The sequence below is a fragment of the Rhinopithecus bieti genome, unplaced genomic scaffold (assembly GCF_001698545.2).
Source record: "Rhinopithecus bieti isolate Rb0 unplaced genomic scaffold, ASM169854v2 scaffold_20307, whole genome shotgun sequence".
NCBI classification, from domain to species: Eukaryota; Metazoa; Chordata; class Mammalia; order Primates; family Cercopithecidae; genus Rhinopithecus; species Rhinopithecus bieti.
Window position 1 is genome coordinate 171,596 of NW_016809865.1, and position 22,546 is coordinate 194,141.

The 22,546-nt window shown below is 33.6% G+C and overlaps 1 protein-coding gene across 1 annotated transcript in view; it reads right to left on the reverse strand.

Annotated features, from left to right (window-relative positions):
• Positions 1-22,546, reverse strand: part of PHIP (PHIP subunit of CUL4-Ring ligase complex) — a 140,615-nt gene that overhangs the window by 21,393 nt on the left and 96,676 nt on the right. Inside the window, 11 exon segments of the mRNA XM_017890728.1 lie at positions 410-530; positions 1,815-1,970; positions 4,750-4,811; positions 4,993-5,104; positions 8,526-8,608; positions 8,740-8,864; positions 9,466-9,573; positions 11,455-11,574; positions 15,750-15,978; positions 18,206-18,282; positions 21,066-21,206. Coding sequence (XP_017746217.1) covers positions 410-530; positions 1,815-1,970; positions 4,750-4,811; positions 4,993-5,104; positions 8,526-8,608; positions 8,740-8,864; positions 9,466-9,573; positions 11,455-11,574; positions 15,750-15,978; positions 18,206-18,282; positions 21,066-21,206 — 1,334 coding nt within the window.

Genomic DNA, 22,546 nt, shown 5'->3' on the forward strand with positions numbered 1-22,546 from the left:
TACATAATACAAATACATAATTTTATTATATATTCTATTAAAATCAACGAACAAATACATATTTTAATGTTATCCAGGAGAAAATGAAATAACTTGCCTTGCTTTACAGAATACAATATAAAGACAGTGAGCATAAAATCATTCCAGCCTCTAGGAATAATTGTACCTAGGAATTGTCTTTTAAGTGTCTAAAGACCAGCAGCATTGGCATTACTGGTACTTGTTAGAAATGCAGAATCTCCGGTCCCACTCCAAATCTACTGAATAAGATTCTACATTTTAACATAATCCCCAGGTGATTCTTATGTGCACTCATATATACAAAAAGTTGAGAAACACTGCTAAAGATCAAATGGGTGGAAAGATCACCAGCTTTCCTTTGATAGTAGCTACATCAAATGGTTCTAACCTGTAAAACCTGTTTTCCAGTCTTTGTTTAATTGTACTTAGATCCGTTGGATACGCCACTACTGTGCAATACATGGGATAGGCTTGCAGATCCACGGGGGCCACAAATGCTGAGGCAATATCTAAAATAAATAGGTAAGTTTGTAAATTTATTTTGTATGCTTAAAATAATTCAAGAAGAATTCTACTTGAATTAAGACTTAAAAGTCCTTATCTACATAATCATTAGTCTGCCACTGTCTTTTCACAAATATAGTTTAGCTGACATGAAGAGTCTCACTTTTTATTATGTCTGCATATACACTGCCAAATTCTAAGGGTATTCATAGGTTCACTGGGAGAAAGAAACAAATTATATATACATATATCAGACTTACTAAGTACACATACATTGCCATAATTGACAGTTGGCCACTCCTGAATCTATATTTGACAAAACCATTCTATTATTAACACTGTAACATGCTGCATTCAAGCCTAACCTTTGACTTTCTCAAAACTTATTCCCTTATCTCAACTTTACATTATTCTGAGAAATATCAGACAAGTAGAGAAAAGGAAACAGACCCAGAAGTTTTGATTCAGTGATACTACTGACCCAATACACACTGTAAAGTTGTACAGCAAAAACTGTAACTAGTTAGGATTACTCCCACCTTTTTGCTAATTCACATATAATACTTAATATCCTAAAATATTGCTAAAATTATTTAAGGTAGTATTTATAAAGCTATTCCTATAAAGTGTTGGCATTTTATAAAATACTTCGGATTTGAATATTCCTCACTGTGTGTGTCCATCCAGCTCTTCTTACTCATGTTAATTTCTCTCTGGACTCTTTGCAGCTGATTCCTTACTGAGAGAGAGGGTTGCTACAAACCACCACATAGTCTAGAGTTACTTCAGAAGCCCAGAATTCAGATAATCAAGTTTTGTGGTCATTGTTTTCTTTTTTTTTTAACAAGGCAAAGCAATTAATATACCCTCTCCTTTCCCCTTAAAAAGATGCTCTTTTGTGTGTATATATCAAGTTGGAGGAGACCAGTACAAGCTATCCATATAATTATAATTGAGCTTTCAACCCTCCTCCACCAATTCGTATCATGTCAGTCTGAATATGTCAAGTGTTTTAAATTGGGTTGTGGAGGACAAAGATTTTTCAGAGATGCCTCTGGCACTTCTAGGAGGCCCTTATTCTAAAATTCAGCTAACATAACCTAATTTATAACTGTTTTAAATAGTTAAGTCCTGTGTTAAGATCACATTCAAAAACAGATTCCACTTAAAAGTTTGAAACCATTGACTTAGGAGATTGTGAAAAAAAAATTCTGTTGGGGAATAACAGTATTTTTCCATTACTTTGCATTCTGCCAGTTTTTTCTATACTCATGTGTTGCTTTACTTACCTAGTGTCATCAACTGGTTTATTCCTGCCACAATTCTTTCACATTCTTCATCCCTGGGATTGGTACCCCATTCTCCATCAAGAGGTTTATAGATTAGTGATCTGCACTCACCATCAGTTAAAGGAACACTGGTACCTAGTTCTTCAGGAAATACAGCTGAAATAGAAAAGCAGATCATTGCACATATGTGGTAACTTATTAGTATTTAGGTTAGCTTTAGAATGTAAAAATAATAGTCACAAAATTAAAGTATATTTTGTATAGATTTGGTAAATATACTCTTTATTTTAACACAGGAAAGTACGTTTCAGGGGTCACGAAAATTTAAATTAATTTTTAAATGATACTGTAAATGATTCTCTAAATAATTACTTCTCCAAAATTATACCTGAAAATCTGCTCTGTAATCAAGCTACATGTGCAGAAATCATTTCTATAAAACATGCAAATTTCAAAGTTTTCTGAATCACTTCATAATTGCCATGTTTACTTTTGATAAACTATACACAAGGTAAAACTGAACTAAAGTGACGTTTTCTAGAAATACTTCAATCAAAGCTTCAATTTTTGAATGTAGGAACAGAGAATTATGAAAATTGACAAATGATGCTTATGCTTATTACTCATAAATTATGAAGGTATGCTTTCTGCATGCTTGAATCTTTAACAGTTTTAGCTGACAGAATCACTAGAGGGTTACGGTAACCCAAAATCTAGAAACGTGCTAGGTAATTTTTCCTTTAGACTAGGTTTTGGCAGACACACACTAAAAATATGCCACTGTTTGTGTACAATCAAAATTCTCATCACAAACTACAATTAAACTCTATAGGTTCGTATGAATGTGTATCCAAATAGAACAACAACAGTAACCACCCTTCAATATATTTAGGTAGGAAACGAAATAGTGAATCAGTATCACTTATTCATTTAAAAAATATTCAAGGCATTCTAACACCAACTGGCTTCACTGCTATCATATTCACAACAGTTCAATGTGAGTTCAAATTTAAACTTTTTTTTTAATAAATGAGAGAAACAAAAAGATAAGCCATGTAACATGGTTACAAATTAAGATATTTATAATTTTAACAGTTCTAATTTAGCAGTGAGATAAAAACACATAATATTGGCATTAAATTTTCAAAGTGATAATTCCTGCAAAGAACTAATCTTAGCTTATCAGCATGACCATCTTCTCATTTCTGAGGTCTACGAGATTGGGTTATTCTCTCCAACAGTTATTTGTTCTCTGACTTTGGATTACAATAACTACTGAGCAACTCAATTAATAAAAGATGATTTCTACTACGTTAGAAATTAGATGTTTTCCTCTTTGTATTTTAAAGATCTTATTTTTATCTGCTAACAGATGTTATTGTTATTGTTGTTGTTTTTGAGATGGAGTCTCACTCTATTGCCCAGGCTGGAGTGCAGGGGTGCAATCTCGGCTCAATGCAACCTCTGCCTCCCAGGTTCAAGTGATTTTCCTGCCTCAGCCTCCTGAGTAGCTGGGATTATAGGCACATGCCACCACACCAGGCTAATTTTTATATTTTTAGTTGAGATGGGGTTTCACCACGTGGTCAGGCTGCTCTCGAACACCTGACCTCGTGATCCACCTGCCTCAGCATCCCAAAGTGCTGGGATTACAGGTGTGAGCCACTACGCCCATCCTGTAATATATTATCATTAAAAAAAAATCAAACAATATAGAATAACAGAAAATAATTTATGAAGTCTTTATAATCCTACTCTATAAATAAGCATTATTAAAATCTGGACTATATCCTTTTAATCCCTTTTTGGCTTATGCAATTGTGTATGTGTGTTGTATTTTTTACAAACAAACAAAAATGGGCAATGAAGTGGAAAGAATATATAAACTCCAGGCTTTGGTCCCAATGACCTTTTCTCAGTACAAGGAAGACGTCGTACTCACTGCCTAAGGCTAATTATTAAATCCTGAATCTATCAGGCCATATGCACAATGACAGTTATATTGTCATTATTAATTATATCTTCGGTGAGCTCTTGTATGTGTCAGACTCTACAATAAGCACTTTACACACATGATGCTATTTAATCCTTAAAGCAGCCCTATAAGGAAGGTATTAGCTTAGACGGCTTCAAAGGCCGAGTCCTAAAAAGTTGGGGTGTGAGGCTTTATGGAACTTGCAAAGATCACATAAAAAATGACAAGTCAGGATATGAACTGATGTTCGTCTCACTCAAAAGCATAACCTCTTAACTATCATGTTACACTTTAAGCACTCTGCTAAAGTTACAAAAATGGCTCTGCCTCCCAAATGCACTTTCTTGAATGAATAATAATTAATAAAACAATTTCATATTTTGTAATAAATTAATTTCTTTTTTTTCTTTTTTTTTTTTTTTTTTGAACAGGTTTTCTCTGTTGCCCGGGCTAGAGTGCAGTGGCCGGATCTCAGCTCACTGCAAGCTCCGCCTCCCGGGTTTACGCCATTCTCCTGCCTCAGCCTCCGGAGTAGCTGGGACTACAGGCGCCCGCCACCTCGCCCGGCTAGTTTTGGTTTTTTATTTTTTTTTTGTATTTTAGTAGAGACGGGGTTTCACCGTGTTAGTCAGGATGGTCTCGATCTCCTGACCTCGTGATCCACCCGTCTCAGCCTCCCAAAGTGCTGGGATTACAGGCTTGAGCCACCGCGCCCGGCCAGTAATAAATTAATTTCAATCTTCCCTGTGAGACTATAAATTCCAAGTAGGCAAGAGTCATATCTATATTCTTTGATGCTGAATTTCCCCTACTTCAAGGTGTACAATAAATATTTGCTGAATGAATGTTTTCTATTTGATACTCACAACAACTGTAAGTGATAGCATGTTAGCAAATCTTAAATAATTTCTTAAGAAATTAACTCCATAAGGCAGACACAAAAGCCCAACACACACTTACCATTATTAGGTATAAGCTCCATATCCCAAGGACTCATCTTTTCTGTATCTCCATTGTCCCAGCTTAAAGAAAGAAAACTCATTATATTAAAAAATCTAAATTACTGTATCACAATTTTAATAAAATCAATTATCAAAATAATTGCTTCTGTGTTTAAAAGAAGTCTCTTTCTCTCTTAATAGATGGAAAAAAAAAATTCACAGCAAGCCTAGGTGAACTAAAATACAACAAATGTTTCCTTACCAAACATTGTAGCATTGAAACAGACTATCAGGGTACTCAAGTTGAAGAGGTTCCTGGCTTTCAATTGTTCCAAACCACCAGGCATCATCTATGACAGACCTGAAGCGGTCACCTGGCCAAGAACAAAAACTATCTCATTATTCTGAAATGCATGGCTGCTGTCACTGCTTCTCCCTAACGTAAATTAAGTACCTAAACTGCCTGTATGACTTCAGAAGACAAAAAGTGAACCACACACTCCAAAAATAAGTAAGTACAATCAGCAATACCAAGAGATTTAGTAAGCATACTTGAAGTGTGACTTAGCAGTTTTCAATTCTACTTTTTATATTTCATTAAGGTATATAGAAATTCACTTGCTTTAGGCATTTTTATCAATCTAGCATTTTAAATTCATCATTAACACTATACCCAAACTTGTCACTCAAATAAGATTATAATTTAGGTAAGTTCTACTCAACAATTACTTAGTCTATTTTTAATTTCTTATTTTCTGTAAGCAAGTTTTCCCAAACAACAATCAATCAAGACTCCGTCCTAAAAAAAACAACATAAAATCCAACCTGTCTTCCTTCATCTCAATCACTCTTAATACTCACTCACTCTCCCTTTCCTGTAAAAGGAAACAAATAAAGAAACAAAATAAAACAACTAGTCTTTTAAAACAGAGGACACTCCTTGTGTCTATTTCCTTATCCGATTGCTGTCATCGTATTACTTAACCTGCTTTTTCCCAAAGACCTGAACAAGCTATAAATGCTATGGCTTTTTCTTATCTAAATCTTCTCATGTTCCTTCTGTGCGGTAAGAAAACTGTAAGCCACTTACTTCCTTTATGCAATGCTTTCCTGTTCCTCAGCTATCACAGTACTTGAGTTTTCTCGTGGTTAGCATAGGCTAGAGTCTGAAAGACTTGGGTTCAAATAATGTATCTGTGTAACTTTGAATATATTATTTTTGAACTTCATTTTCCTTGTCTATAAAATAGAAATGGTGATGTCTACCTCCCGGTAATTTCTGAGTAATGCATTCTATTAAAGTACTCTACATTTCTGACACACAGTTAAGTTAAAATGAATTGTTAGCAATTAATCTGAATCAGTTTTATTTTTAAACTCAGAAAAGTATCTATGTTCTCATTTTCTTACCAAAAGGATTTAAAAGTTCATAAAACATACAGCATGAAATTAGTTAAAATTTGAAAAACAAGGTAAAAGAAAATGATAAAAAAGAAAATTGGAGCCAGGAGAAAAGTTCATAGGACACAACTGCATGTTGTTGACAGTCGTTCCTCAGATGCATACTAGTGACACTTAACAAGAAGCTACTATATAGTTTAATAAGAAGCATTCTTGACACCACCACAACTTCACACTAAACATAAAGAGTTTCAAAGAGCTGTATCTTATGACCCTATACAGACTGATCATCATGCTAAAGAGGAAGAACTGAATAATGTGTGCCTAACCATAATGAACAGTATCTGCAGAGTAACAAGAAAGTTAAGCAAAGAACCTGGACTACTACTAAAGTCCACCATTGAGAGTAAGCCTTAAAACATTTCTAAGGGGGGCTGAAGTAAAAATTACTAATGTAATTTTAAATGGCAGTCGATAGGTGAATGTATATATCCTCAGATATAAAAGACTAGATACTAACTTTAGAAAAATATTAACCCATAAATTAGAATAAAATCATAATATCCACATGAGAAAATTATGATGCTCATCCATTTTAACTCTGATTTGTCCAATGTTAGCCATATTACTTTGCCGAAGTTATGAGCTCACTTCTGGAATATTCCTGAACTTTGATCTCTATTATTTGTTCTGCAATTTATTGGCAAATTCAAATCCTTAAAAAATAAAATTTATCGTATCAAGTAATGTATGTGAAAAATTTAAAAAATCAGATGTACCAAAGGCTGATAGCCAAAACCAAGAAAAATGTTTACATCTATTTTAACTACTACTTCTTGGCTTACAGATTTCTTCACTCATCAATTTTTGACAGTAAATATCAGAGTTGATTCTTGAAGACATGGGTTTTAACTGACCAGGTCTACTTACACACAGATTTTTCCAATAAACAGATTTGTCCCTCTGTATTGGCAGATTCTACATCAGCAACCAAATGCAGATTGAAAATACAGTATTAGTGGGATGTGAAATCCATGAATATGGAAGGGTCAACTTTTCACATTGGGGGGTTCCATAGGATCAACTCTGGGACCTATGTATGCAAAGATTTTGGTATCCACTGGGGGTCCTGGAAGTAATTCCCTGTGGATACTAAGGGACAACTATAACCTTAATACAACTGTACATAAAAAGTATGTGTATTATATTTAATCCATATTCAATTTTTAATAATGACTATGTAAATACTGCTTGCTCCTAAGCAAAATAGCATATAATGCCTTTCTTATATAATTTTGTTTTCCCTAAAATTAATAATTATTTTTTTAACGCTTGGTCTTCAGTGAATTTACAATTAAATCTTTCCACAATCTCTAACAGCTCAAGCTGTAAAAAACATTCTTCAATGTTATTTTCCACGAAGACAAACTTCCTAGATAAGTTATGTGTTTCAATTTTTTCCCCCTGAAGACTTCCCTCTTGAGGGAGATTTGGACTTGCTAGGTAACTGCCATCCTGAGGTTTCTACTGAATATTACTTGGGATTCCTTTTAACTTTTCCTATTCTGGACTTCCTGTTTCTTGAGGGGATTCCATACTTTTCCCTTTCTTGGTTTACTCCCTTATTTGATGAAACACATCTTTCAAAACTTCTAGGGAAATGGTACATGAGATGTAAATTTTCTAATTTCCATGTCCATAATTTTGATAACTTGCATTTTCCTAATTTCTCTTTACAGAGCACATACAAGTTTTCAAAAAAGGACAAATCACCATGCCAATGCATTCCAATGGCACTGAAGGATAGACTGGTATGTCAATTGATGTGCTTTTTCAAACCATACATACCATATACATATCACACCATGACACACACTGGTCCTATATGAAATTTTTAAGAGAACTACACTCATAAGTGGCACATCATCTATATGTAAATTAATGCACCTTAAGTGCCTGAAAACTTTTAACGATTTTAGCTTCTTTGAGACTTGTTTATGATACTAATTTTAAAGATTATACTAGGATTAACCAATAAAAGAAAAATGTCAGTTTAGCTTTAGTACAAACTTACACATCTTGTTAAACTTCTTTTGGCTTCAAATATAAATTCTGTTATTAATATTTTATATAAAATTTAACTTAACATGTACAACATGGAAAGAAAAGTCAAATGTAACAGAAAAAAAATGTTTGAAATTTAAGCATCAACTAAAGTATTTTCATTCCTAAACAAAACTGAACAATACCTCTAACACAGTACCTTGCTTTGCTATTAACATTCCTACAAATAGCAAAAGATTTCTCTGATAATCTTTTCTCAATTATGAAAATAGTAAATCACTAAGAAAAAAACCACATCAAACATCTATAGCTTCTAAATAAATTACTCACCTATATTCCATCGCCTATATTTTGCATCATCAAATTGTTGTCTCAAGACTAGGAAATCTATAACGTCAGGCATATCATGGTATCTAATTACAAACAGAAACAAATTGATTAGGTCACATACCTAAAAATACCTAAAAGATGTTCAAATGTATCTGAATCTTGAAAAACAATCTACAATACTAAGAAAACCATTGCCTCTTTCAACAGTCCTTACTTCATGGTAAATGATCCGCCAGTCAGTTTACCAGTATCAGGATCTAGAAAAGCTAGTTTAAGGCAGCAAAGGGTAGGTAATCCCACTTCATACTTTATGCCAACTATTTTCATAAGTTCTTGTTCCTGAGAAAGACAGAGAATGCAAGAAACTATCTTTACAAAACAAACCACAAAACAGACTGCTAAACATCGTTGAGAAAAAATTTCTTGGTTTAAATCTTGATTTGGATGGTGATGACTGAGTACATGTAAAAATTTACTGAGCTCTATACTTTTGTATAGATTTGTGCACTTTATAGTATGCAAGTTACAATGAAATTTTTAATAAGTAAGAAAGGAAAGAAAAATATGGAGAACTTTACTAAAGTAAGTTTTCTATCACCATTCTAAAGACTTATTGGTAACTTTGAACTACTGCTGACAAATCTAGAAATACGCATCAAATTTATGAATACAAAGCTTACCTTAGACTTATTCCCTAATTTTCAATATAACTAAATTTTGTACCCAACCCATAAACTGCATTGGAGTATATAAATTCACTCAAATCATGTGTTTCTCTGGATGAAAATCAAACACCTGCTACTCTCTAGGACTGCTTCAATTAAACAAGGTATCTTCATGATGCAGTTTCTCATAGTGTTAATAGTAATCTTTGATACAATTTTCTCCAAAATCTATAATTGTATTTTTGGGGCTATTAAATAATAAATCAATGTCATACCCGTAGTTCCATTTTATGCCATGGTTGTTTTTTGGGATTGATACTATATATTTTATTTTTCCGGGCCATTTCAACATAGGCTTCATGTCCTTGTCGGAAATAATAAACCTAAAAAATAAAGTCATATTAAAACCTGGATGTGTTTCCTTTAATCCAATATACAGGGTATCAGCTGAAATTGCAATGAGAAAATCTAATGCCTTTTGAGCTAACAGAAATTATAACATTTTCTCTCTCCTCCCTTATCTCAAGTTGTCTTAACATCACTAAAACATAACCAAAGTGTTCCAAATAACATTACTTTGAATACACACTTACTTACAAGTCAATATGAAAAGTTATTTTCTGGTTTCACCATTTTATTCTTAAACTCAAAATAAGTTAATCTATATTGCATAATAAAGTTGAGTAATAAGTTTATTGTCCACTTTTGTCCTTAATTTTTTTTTTTTTGAGACGGAGTCTCACTCTGTCCCCCAGGCTGGAGTGAAGTGGCACGATCTCGGCTCACTGCAAGCTCCGCCTCCTGGGTTCACGCCATTCTCCTGCCTCGGCCTCCGGAGTAGCTGGGACTACAGGCGCCCGCCACCACGCCCGGCTAATTTTTGTATGTTTACATGGTGAAACCCTGTCCTTAACATTTTTAGCAAGTGGTTTGTACATATGCAGAAAACATTAAAATGAAAAATGTACTTTCACATATATTTTCATCCTTACACAAATCCTGGTAAGACAGCAGGGCATACATTTATCCCCATTTCATGAAGATCAAATTTAAGTGACTCCTGACTACTGTCTTGGAGAACTAGCACTTGAACACAGCAGTCTGACACCCACTAGCAGAAGAGCGTGTTTAAAAACGCTAAGTTTTTAGTAACATTTTGGGATAGCCACTATCCCATACTTTCATTCTATTCATTAATACCATTATTGTTCCAGTTGGCTGGAACTTTAAATGATGGAATAGTGCTGAATAATGAAGACCTTCAAGCACCTTCAAGCACCAGCAGTTAAAAAGACAACCTAACCACTTTGAAAGGAAATCATTCAACAAGGAATTACAAACTTTTCTGGCCATGTTGAAATAATGTATTAGAATATAATTTCACATCTTAATGCTACAGGATGTTAAGATCTATCACTGTACTATACTAAAACAATGTGGTAATGCTCTGTGCTCTTCAAGTCTTATGAGGCAAGTAGGATTTCTAAATAAATTCATTCGGACTGTTCTTTAGAATCACTCTAGCATTAAAGTTTTTGTTTTCTTTTTTTTCTTGAAGTGTCAATTACCACTTATACTGTTAATTAGAGTGCACTGCTAAAGAAGCTTCTATTTTAAGTCCCAATTTATTTATGGTCAATCTGTTGGACACCAGGTAACACTGCCTATTAAAATTTGTGTACAAAATAAGGAGACATTAACCTTGAGTAAGAAATGTTGAGACCAGTTCTTACATTTTCATTCTAAATTCACAAGTACATATTCTAAAACAATGGCCTCATCCTCAGTTTCTTAAAAATTAAATAGTATTTCTTATTCTAAGATTAAAGATTTTTTAAAGATCTAATAAACTATGAACATTGTGGGTAAACAAAACAACACTTTTTGAAATAAAATTAAATGAAAATAAGGTGCTAAATTTAATTTTTCCTTTAATATACATTCAGCCTTAAGTAAGATAAATGAATATATTTTAATTTAAAAAGATAAAGCTGACAATAAAACTCCTCTTATTAAAACACACATTCCTTTTTAAAACACTAACAAAATTTTCATTCTTATAATATTTAGATTTACAGCAGCTTCAAAGAGGATTATCATTAGATTTTCCCCCCTAATTGTACTTTCTCCATACATAGATACAAACATCTAGAATGAGATACTTTATGAAACTGATTCAATTTTCTAGAAGTCTATTTCAAGAGCTATTAAAAATGTTTAAAACTATGTGAGGAAAAAAGGATAATTTAAAACTTTTAAAGTACCTCATCGCCCATCTGTGGCACAAATGGACATCTCCGGGGAATAGTATCTGTAATCCATGTTGACGGCAACCATTCTTCTAATGTCAAACCGTTTTCAGTTAGTTCTCCCACAGCCAATCTCTGACAAAATTGAGAATATTGTTAAGTAATCATCAGAAAAGCATTAATCCACCAATCTACTCTTTAAAATAACTATAAAGATAATTGAATAAAAGGGGAAGGGCACCATTGTACAATATTATATACAGTTGGCCCTGTGTATCCAAGGGTTCCGCATCCATGCATTCAACCAACCTTGACTGAAAATATTTGGGAAAAAAATTCCACAAAGTTCCAATAGGCAAAACTTGAATTTGCTACATTCTGAATACTATGTTGAATCCACACAAATAAAATGATGTGTAGGCACTGTATTAGGTATTATAAATAATCTAGAGATGATTTAAAGTATATATAGGAGACTGTGTGTAGGTCACACGCAAATACTATGCCATTTTTTATAAGAGACTTGAACATCCCTGGATTTTGTTATCTACGGGGTCCTGGGACCAATATTCCATGACTACTGAGAGATGATGATCCTTTAAGCAACAAAACACTTACCTTGGAAAAAAATGGCAGCAGTGGCAACAGAGTTATTCAATCTCTCCAAATCACTGTCTACAAAGAGAACTAACTAGAAGCAAAACCCAAAAATCCACAACCAACACTCACAACAAGGTAACAAGATATCCCCACAAACCCCAAAGTACAAGCTCTGTGTATTCTCCTTTCCTTTCAAAATGCTATCAATTTTATAAACATTCCATATAACAAACCAAGATACCCTAGAGTTTTTTTTTTTTTTAATCCTAGTTATAGTAAGTTAGAACTAAATAAGGTATTCTCATAGGAGCTGAGTAGTGCAAGATGTAGAAGGCTAATTATTTCCATAAGCTGGACGTTATACTTCTACACAGCATGAGAAACTATGCCTCTGAGAAAGTTCCTTAACTTTGCTGGTCACCCACAAGTGGCCACAATGGTCTTGATGTTGTTACCTTAGACTCAGAAAAAAACGAACTTTCTAAGAATATTTGAAACCTAGTATTTTTATAAGTAAAAAAATGTTATGCAACTGATTAAAGTCTTTTGTGAATCACATGTAAAACATTAAAGATGATTGTACACTAAGACTGCTACATTTTACTCATGTTTTTTTAAAAACAAGGTACTATAATTATCACTATAAAATAATACTTGTTTACTAAAAGAAGTAATGCCATAACATGATATCAGAGAACACTACTTGCAATAGGTAATACTACTGCTTCCCAACTGTAGTAGTTATCATTTTCCTCTTTTTCCCATTAGCCACACCATACTGTTTCTCAGTCAAACACATCAAGAGCACTACCTTGAAGAGTTAGGGTGAAGATCTTTGATATTTACTATACGTGAGATGGGTTCATTACAGAATTTTAGGTAGAAGCATAGTACGATCTCACTTATATTTTAAAAGGATCACTCTGGATGCATCAGAACAAGGATTGGCAAATCATGACCCTTAGGGCGAGTCCAGCCTGCCACAATTTTCATAAATTTTTATTGGAACACAGCCATACCCATTTGTGTATTATCTATAAATGCTATTATGGCAGAGTAGCTGGCCTTCTGTAGAAAAAAATCTGTCAACCTATGCTTTAAAGAATAGACCCTAGGAAGAAAAAGGGAGAAGCAGGAAGACACATGGGATGCTACCACCGTAATATAAATGAGAGTTCAGGGTGATTCACACCAATGTGATAGCAGTGGAGTGGTGAAAAACAGTAAAGTGCTGAATATATTTACAATTCATTAGATAATTCCCTGATGGACTAGATGTGGACTATGAGAGAAAAAGAGGAATCAAAGATATCTCCAGGGTTTCTGGCATAAACAACTAAGAGAGTCATCACATTACTGAGATAAAGAGGGCTGGGGTACAGCGGGTTTGAGAAAAAAGCTTGGTTAAGTAAGTTTTGTAGGTGTTAGATGTGAGGAGCAAACTGATATCCAAACAGTAATTTGATATATGCACAGTTATCAAATAAAGTAGCCATTATGTTATACACTGAGTATATCAGAGAGATCCCACAACCCAGGAACTTCCACTGTGTTTTATTCAGAGCAGTTCTGATTTTATCAGTTTTGTATACTGAGGAGCTAAGTTTGTTTGAAAAGGGTTTCCTCTGACTAATAAAAAGGAAAAGACAGAAAGTTTGAAAATCATAATTCTAGCCTCAATATGGACTATTAATTGCTAAGCAAGTATTTCTCCCTATAAGGAATTATCTATGTTCAATGAGGAAGCTAACAACTTTTACACCAAGACAGGTAAGTTGTATATTAAATAAGAATAATCGTATGTATGACTGAAAGACTTTGGCATCACCAAAAATCATTACGAGGACAAATCTTACAGCCCAATAATTCCTGAGGAACTTAGAATGTTTGGTTGAGGAAGATTTCTGTCACTTATTAATTACAACCATTAAGGGGTTAAGAATGCATTGAGTATTCTTTAAGATTTCCAGCTCCATGATTTGAAGTTTTTTTTTAAATATGGAAAGCATAAATAATTTCTTTCCTTTCCAACCATGGGAATGCTTCTAGGCACAACTCAAATCGTATTTCCTCTAGGAAATCTCATCTGAAATCCCAACATAAGAAGACCCTGTTTAAGAAGGGAAATACTTGTATGTTTATTCAAGATAACTAGAGGACTAGGGAAAAGAGCAAGTCCATCTACTGTTACATCACTGATAGGCATGTGAACAAAATTTAAACTAAAGGGAATACCCTCCAGTATCCTAACCTTACCATATTTAAAGTGACCCACATAATTCTATTGGCAGAGTCATCCCATCACAATACTTTGTCACAACAACACAGTGAAATTAAAATATGCCAAATGTTAACAACAGATCTACATGTGCCAGTGCATGAAGAAACCCATGGTATTAGTTTGAGGAAAATTATCAAATTAAGGGGACCAGATGAAGCAAACTGTACTCTTGGGATGAAAGAACTGTTCTCACAGTGACTTATCACTGCAAACCTCAAAAGTTCACCAAAACTGTTCTGAGATGAAAAAGAATATTTACCTTATTAGCCAGACACGTGGCTAAATCAGTTTTCTTTAACCAATCTGTGTACTACATATATAAAATAACAAATCAGACTACATTTATCATCACTGACAAGGTAGAAAAGAAAAACTGTGGGTGACTGTGTGGCATTCTCTTTGGTAAAGTTTCCCCAAACAAAAGCAAAAGAGGCAACAAGAAAAATAGCAGCTGTGGAATCCAAATTAAAGTAACTCATAATTATAAAGCTGAAACAAGAACTCAACAAATGTAGGTAAAATAAACACTTAAAACAAAACAGATATATTATATTCTTACACATTTTGAAAGCTCTGTTGGAATAAAGACCCTACGGTCTCCCACTATTTAATTCTACAAATGAAAACTTATACTTAAATGGCAGAGGTTACAAACAAATCTTCCTTTTAATCAAATACTGCTTCCCATTTACAGTCTTTAGGGAAGCAGAAAACATGCCCCTTGTGTTGTATTTACTTTAGAACAAAAATTAAACAGCTCTCACTTTCATTCCTATGTTAAAGAATTTCAACTCCATACGAGCTGACAGATATTCTTCCTATAATATTTCTTACATTCTCTGTTTTCTCTCAAATTGTCCAGACTTAACTGTGGTAATCAAATCAATACTGCTACTGACCAAAGAAAACTTATGGCTCACACACTTTAGATTAATGAAGGAATGTTACAAGCCCATCTTACCCCACTTTAGCTTCATATTTGCCTTGGGATCAATTGTGACAAGTTGTGTCATTTCTACTCTCTGTGATGTTCCTCAAAGACTTTGTTTATTTTCAGCAATAACAATTAATAAGGATGGTTAAACATAAAGGCAATTCATAGACTAATATACTATATGTTTTGTATTATTATGTATTTCACATAAATAAATTCCACCAGACTGTCAAGAAAATCTGATCTTTTAAGATTAAATTTCAATATTTAGAATATGGCAATTTTGTAAGTAAATACTTTTACATGCTAAATATCTAAAAACTCAAATAAACTAAGCATATTTAGGTATACTTTTTTACTACTATGTACTTCTGAGTTTTTTCTATTATTATTTGCTGATACACTTCAACAATGTTTGTGATCAATTGTACTTCAACATGTGTGCTTTAAACTGTTTCCCTAGAAAACACCAAATCTGTAATTTTAAAACCAAACCTTTTGTTTTCTTTCTTTGGGCTTCTTTTCTTTGGTGATATTGGTCCATCTTTTCTTCATTTACTTTTTTCTTTTCCTTTTAATCTGTTTTTGCTTCTGTTTTTCAGATTCTTCTTCTTCATCTGAACTGCTTTCTGCTTTCTTGGTTTTATTCTTAGGAACTTTCTTTGGTGGCTGCAGATTAATTCCTGCATCTGCTGTCCAGTCAGAGTAATCACTGGAGTAGTCACTAGAAGGACAGAAGGGATTTTTAGATAACACACAAGATAAAATTTTAAGACTTGTTTTATAAAAATGAAAAGAAAGATTATAATAAAGAGAAATGACAGAACAAATACTTAAACTAACAAAAAAATACTTCCCTAATTATCAACTCATCTTCAAAAGTTTCTTAAAATTCTACAGGCTTTACTTAAATATTGCAAAAGAAAAAAAACCTCCCCCAAAACCTGAAGATACATAAAGACACAACACTTTAAGTGAAAAAACAAATTTAAGTACCTTCCAAGATTTTAAGAAAAATATTGACTTCTGAGTGTTGCATATGTTACAAATTCTGTGGGTATATAAAAATAAGGAAGAAGGGGTCACTTTTCTCAGTTCTAGTGACAGCAAAAAGATAACCCTGGAGAGCACAGAAGGTGTCAACATTGAGGAGATATGGGGATTCCTTTTTTAAGAGGAAGTGGGAGTTCCAGACAGGGGGAACTCTTATGGTCCAGTACTAGTGCTCTCAAGGTAGCTGGATATTGAACTGGCAGAGTCAGAAGTGTTCCTGCCCAGGAGAAAGACTGTATTTGCAAACTTTACTCTGCATGTAAAGTAATGACATTTCATTTAGATAAAATGATTCTACCTATCTACACCTTAGGTGTATTTTATGCTTCAAAGCATGCCATGATTCAGAAAAATACAGGCCTTACTATATTTTGTATACTGCTTCCAATCATGTTTGTCATTTCCTTTTAGTTTACCTTCATTGACAAACGATTTACTGAACCAATCACGTTGTAAAATAAAGAATCTAGTTGTATTATCTTCTATAGTAATTTTAGTATGTGAGCATATTTACTTATTTTGACAATTGAATGAACATAAATGTCTTAAAGGAATCTAAGTTATACTATGTTAAAAGCAATAATTAGCTTGCCTAGATTTAATGATGTATAACCTCATGCCTCTAAAAATACTGCTGTTAACATTAACGCGTAAAAAGGAGATTTTACTGGAGCTTTATTCCATCGTCACTAACCCTCCCCACTACCCCTCTCCACTGTCCAAATGTTCTTTATAAGCACGTACCTAAATCTCTGATTATTCTAATCATCCCAGATAAGAACCAAATAATTCAGATGTTTTCTAGCATGATTTAGTCATTTCACTATGAAATTTAAAATGATTTTTAAGAACTTAAACTATTTTCAGATATGCTATTCTAAAACAGGTTGTCTTCAACTTATGAGCATTTTATTTATACTAGCTCCAGCCAAGGCCACTGTAAATGGCACCTGCCAAATCACACAGTTATCACTCTCTGGAGTACTTGGCTCTTACAGAAGATCTTCTGCTGTCAGCATAAACATAATTACAAACTCCAGAGCCCAGCATTCTTTACAACTGTCCTCAACTGCTAAAACCACCACTACTCTTTTAATACAGGAACCCCTATGTCATCTCAGGATTTGAAATACTCTGATTCCATTGTTGAGCCAAAAGAACTTCAATGTTTCCTTCATTGACCTGTTCTGAATACAGAAAACTACTAGATATAATCACACACATTTGCACATCATCACCAGAAATCACTACTGTGAGAATAGGAGAGCCCTTGATTGTAGAACTGAGGGACTCGTATAGCCTCTACTTCATACTCTGTCTCTTCTATTTTAAGAGCCACTAAGGTAGGGGATAAGTTTAGCAGCTAATCATAATTGCCATCCCCAAAGGCTATACTCTCTTCTTGCTACTAAGACCTTGAAAAGTTAGCCAAGGTCATAAGCCCTGCAACAATGTGAATCGCCAGTATAAGGAGTTGGAATCCTCACTGGCCTGGTCAAATAAGGTAGGGATAACAAGAAAAAGAGAGCTTATTCCTCTTATCATTAGTATTCCATAAATTCCACTACGTAAGATAGTTAACTCAGGAGGCTTGCATTACTTCCTTAACTTCACACTTTCCAAAACCAGTAATGAAACTGGTTTGCAATTCAACATTATAACAGTATTCATAAGAAACAATACTAAATAAGAAGATAAAGTTAAAAGCATCATTTTGCAGATCCAGTTGTAATCACCAAAAAATTATTTTCTATAGAGAACATATATCAGAAAATCTACATTTCATATAACTTCAAAAACTCTCTGAAGAACTTGAAACGTGTTGCTGGTTTAAAAAAAAAAATCACCTTTCTAAAGATTTTATATAACATTTGGAGAAATAAAAATCATTCATTTACCTAGAACTGCCATCACTGTGCCATGCTCTCTCTTCTTCTTCAGATGTTCCACCACTGACAGCAACTACTTCACCTTCCTAAGATATGTTGAATACATGTCTTATTGCATAATTTTATAAAATAACATTTTATGATTACAGAAAATATCAGTGATATCTTATAATATCAGTCATATTGGGATATTTAAACTTTGATTTAAATTAGTTGCAAAGGGTGTCGTGGCTCATGCCTGTAATCCCAACACTTTGAGAGGTTGAGGTGGGCGGATCACTTAAGGTCAGGGGTTCGAGATCAGCCTGGCCAACATGGCGACACCCTGTCTGTACTAAAATACAAAAAAAAAAATAGCTGGGAATGGTGGCAGATGCCTGTAATCCCAGCTACTTGGGAGACTGAGGCACGGAATCACTTAAACCCAGGAGGCGGAGGTTGCTGTGAGCTGAGATTGCACTGCTACACTCCAGAAAGAGACTGTCTCAAAAATAACCAATAATAATAAAATGATAAAAGAGTTAGCTGCTTCTCTTTAAAAAATTAGTCGCAAAATACAGCTTTTACCTTTTTTTCTACAAATAAATGAGAATACTTAAATGTATGTAAAGACATAATACTTACTAATATTGGATTCAGAGCAATCCTACAGATTACCATTTTAAAAGCCTCAAAACGTATCTTCTAGATAAAATTATATCAAATTCCATATTTACATTTGAAATTATTACTTCTTGAGCCTTTTCAAAATACAAAGCTTTCTTTTCTATACAAAGCTTTGAGAAGGCACATTTGTGTTTATTTATTATAGGCACATCTATGTTTTACTTATTAAAACAGCTTTCCCATATACAAAAGGATGTCCCACTTCTGGTCTTATTTTATCCAAATGGTAAAGGACTAAAAAATACTCAAACACTCTGTTTCTCTTTAGTAAATATTCATGAGTCAACAAAGAATATTATCTGTGAGAGCATTTTCTTCATAAAGTTGGGTTTTTTGATGGCAAAAATATTGCATGTCTTCCTCGCTTAAATAAACTTCATGCTCCAATAACAATAACACCTCATATTTATTAAGCTTTTACTGTATGTTACAAACTATTCTAAGCACTTTGTATGTATCGCCCCATTTGGGCTTGACAATGCACTACTGGTGATAGAGAAAGTTATTTAAATAAAACAAACTAAAGCTTTAAAAAGTTGAGAACTTTGCCCAAGGCGGCACAACTAATAAGCAAAAAAAACTTGATTTAAGCCCAGGTCACTTCAGTCCAAACCTTGGACAACATTCCGCAAGAATGGTGTTACTTACTTGCTGGGCATATTCAGATAACTTTTAAAGAGGACAACGGGGTGGATTATTTTAATACTTAAATAATATATTTGGGACAAAAGTTTTCCTATTTTGATGTTTTAATGAAGAATGTGAATTATATGTCTATTCCATAGTTATGAAAACTAAGCAAAAATGAAAAAAATCACATTTGCATATTTTATTAACAAAAAATTTTTTTAAAAATCACTGCTCAATATAACAAATAAATCTAAGCAAGTGATATGACTTTTCCCACATTTCCTGTGTTACTTCCTTAAAGGGGGGAAAAAATAAACAGAATTATTCCTACATTCCAAATATGAAATACTAAAGTACAAAACATTTCAATGAAAAAACCAGAGTTCTTTCCAATTAATTAGTGTACTGTGCCCAAAGTGATAGATACTTTGTTCTTAATGGGCTCCTCCAGAAATATATTCTAAATTTCTAAAAGGATGTTAAAGCATAAATAAATTAGTTTTGAAGACACTTGAAGGACTTATTATAACAGATGTGTTTCTGGAAATACAGTTCTTAAGTTTCTAATAAACAGAATATTTTAAATATTATATGGAAACAATATTTAGAGGAAACTCTTTCAAAAATAAAGAGACATTTTGTAAGATAATTAGCCCACATGTATTTTATGTTTTGTATGTCTATCCAAATTACCATGAGTCAAGTTTATATAATCAGTATATTTCTCTTTTTTTGCCAGAATGAATATATCATTTTGACCTGGCCATATGAGGATCCAAAGCCATTGGAGACTAACTTAAATTGTGGTTAGAATACTCTCAGTTTGAGTTAATGTTGCCCTGGCCAAAGAGAATATATTTAGATAATTCTCATAAATGCCTAGCATTTCAAAGCACAACATGGCTTCAAAAGTGTATAGTAGTCAATATCTAAAATGCTTACATCTCTAACCTGTAAAGAAGGAAGGTGATGGGGAGGGCTGAGAAGAAAAGGGGAACGGACATGGTTTAACTGCTTAATAAGATTGGTTTATGACTGCAAACTGATTGCCTTCACTGAAACAATACATAATTTAGTAAGGACAGTAATATTTACTGAAATAATGACGCATGAAGAATGTTTAAAAATTACACTGAGAAAGCTATAAACTGGTACAGAGATTAAAAACTAACAAAGACTGCCAAATACTTACTGATTTGCTGTTATACTTACACTATACTACAGCTTCACGGTACCACTTAAAAAGCTTGGCTTTAAAGTAAAACAAACTTGCATTTAATCCCTGCTCTACCTCTTAATAGGTGATTGTATAATCTAAATATCTTGGAGCCTCAGCATCCTTATCTATAAAATGAGAATAATTAATTCACATGAGTTTATTTTGTGGATTTGAAATTATGTATATGTGTGCCATGCCTAGAAATAAATTTTTAGAAAATAAAAGCTGTATCATAATACCCCAAAATGCCATAAAATACATCCACAAACATATCAATAAATGCAAAGAATGAAACTCGTATTTAAAAAAATAAGTAAAAATGACATCTAATTTATGAATGTGCTGATATCTTACATCTGAAGAACTAGTGCCATTTTCTATCTCTTCTGAGGGTCTAGGAGTCTCTTCCAATGCAGATCTCGTACGATAATTGTGTTGATTTGTCTGTTGCTTTTTGGATTCTCCAAGATCCAGGAAATGCTCATGAGCATGATTCTAGAAAAAAGTAAATTAAATTTATTCACAGTATGTTTAAAGAGCAGGATTTTTAGTTTAAAAGTTAAATTTTTTTAATCAAAAAAATTCAAGCTGGGCATGGTGGCGCATGCCTGTAGTCGCAGCTATTCAGGAAGATTGCTTGAGTCTAGGAGTTCAAGGCTGTAGTGAGGGATGATTGCACCACTGCACTACAGCCTGGGCGACAAAGTGAGACAATTTATCCTAACATACAACAATAAAAACATTTGTTCATATTTAAGATATCACTTAAATGGACGAGGTTATAGTACCAACTCAAATATTTTAACATTCATCAAGTTAAATCAAAGGCTTATCATGGTTATGTTGAAATTTACTTGCTGATTGATTAGTTATAAAAACGCTGTTTTTTTTCTAATTAATGACAGACATAAAAGATTAATGATAAAAGACTAAACCAAACACTGAACTCTTCTGTATCTATAGCAAACCTACAGAAATGATGTTAAGAACAAGGATAATGGGCTGTGAGGCATATGTAATAGGCAGAGGCAAATCGGAAACCAAAATGGGGATCATAAAGCTACCGTGCCACAATGAAAATAAGACGCCATGTGGCTGGGTTGTTTTTCTTCTGCTGGAATAAATGTGAGAAGTCTTCTGCAGATAAGAATACAACCAATAAGCACTAAAAAACTGACAAAGTCCAACACAGTGATGAAGACAACTCAATAAACATTAAAATTTATACCTAAAACACACCAAAAAAACTTAATAAAGCTATCTCAAAAGTATTGAATACAAAGGCCAGCCATGGTAGCTCATGCCTGTAATCCCAGCACTTTGGGAGGCCAATGTGGGAGAATCGTGCTTTGGGGTCAGGAGTTCAAGACTAGCCAGGGCAATGGCAAGACCCTGTCTCTACAAAGTTAAAAAATAAAATTTAAAGTTAGCCAGGCACGGTGGTATAAACCTATAGTCCCAGCTATTTGGGATGATGAGGCAAGAGGATCACTTGAGGCAGTCCAAGGCTGCAGTCAGTTAGGACTGTCCCATTGCACTCCGGCCCGGGTAACACAATGAGACTCTATATCCCCACCAACCAAACAAAAAAGAGAATCACATCCATGAAATAAATGCAGGGTCTTGTCTTAGAAAAAAAACAAAGAATCAATGAGACATCCTTGAAATTGGATATAACCATTTAAATTTGGGAAAAATAAATGATAGCCAGCTGACCACATAAATAATAACTGAAGTTATTCCAGTTTTTGTGATGAGACACTAAAATATGCGATTGTGCATGCACACACATATGTACACACATACATATCATTCCCGATTTTTTTTTTTTTTTT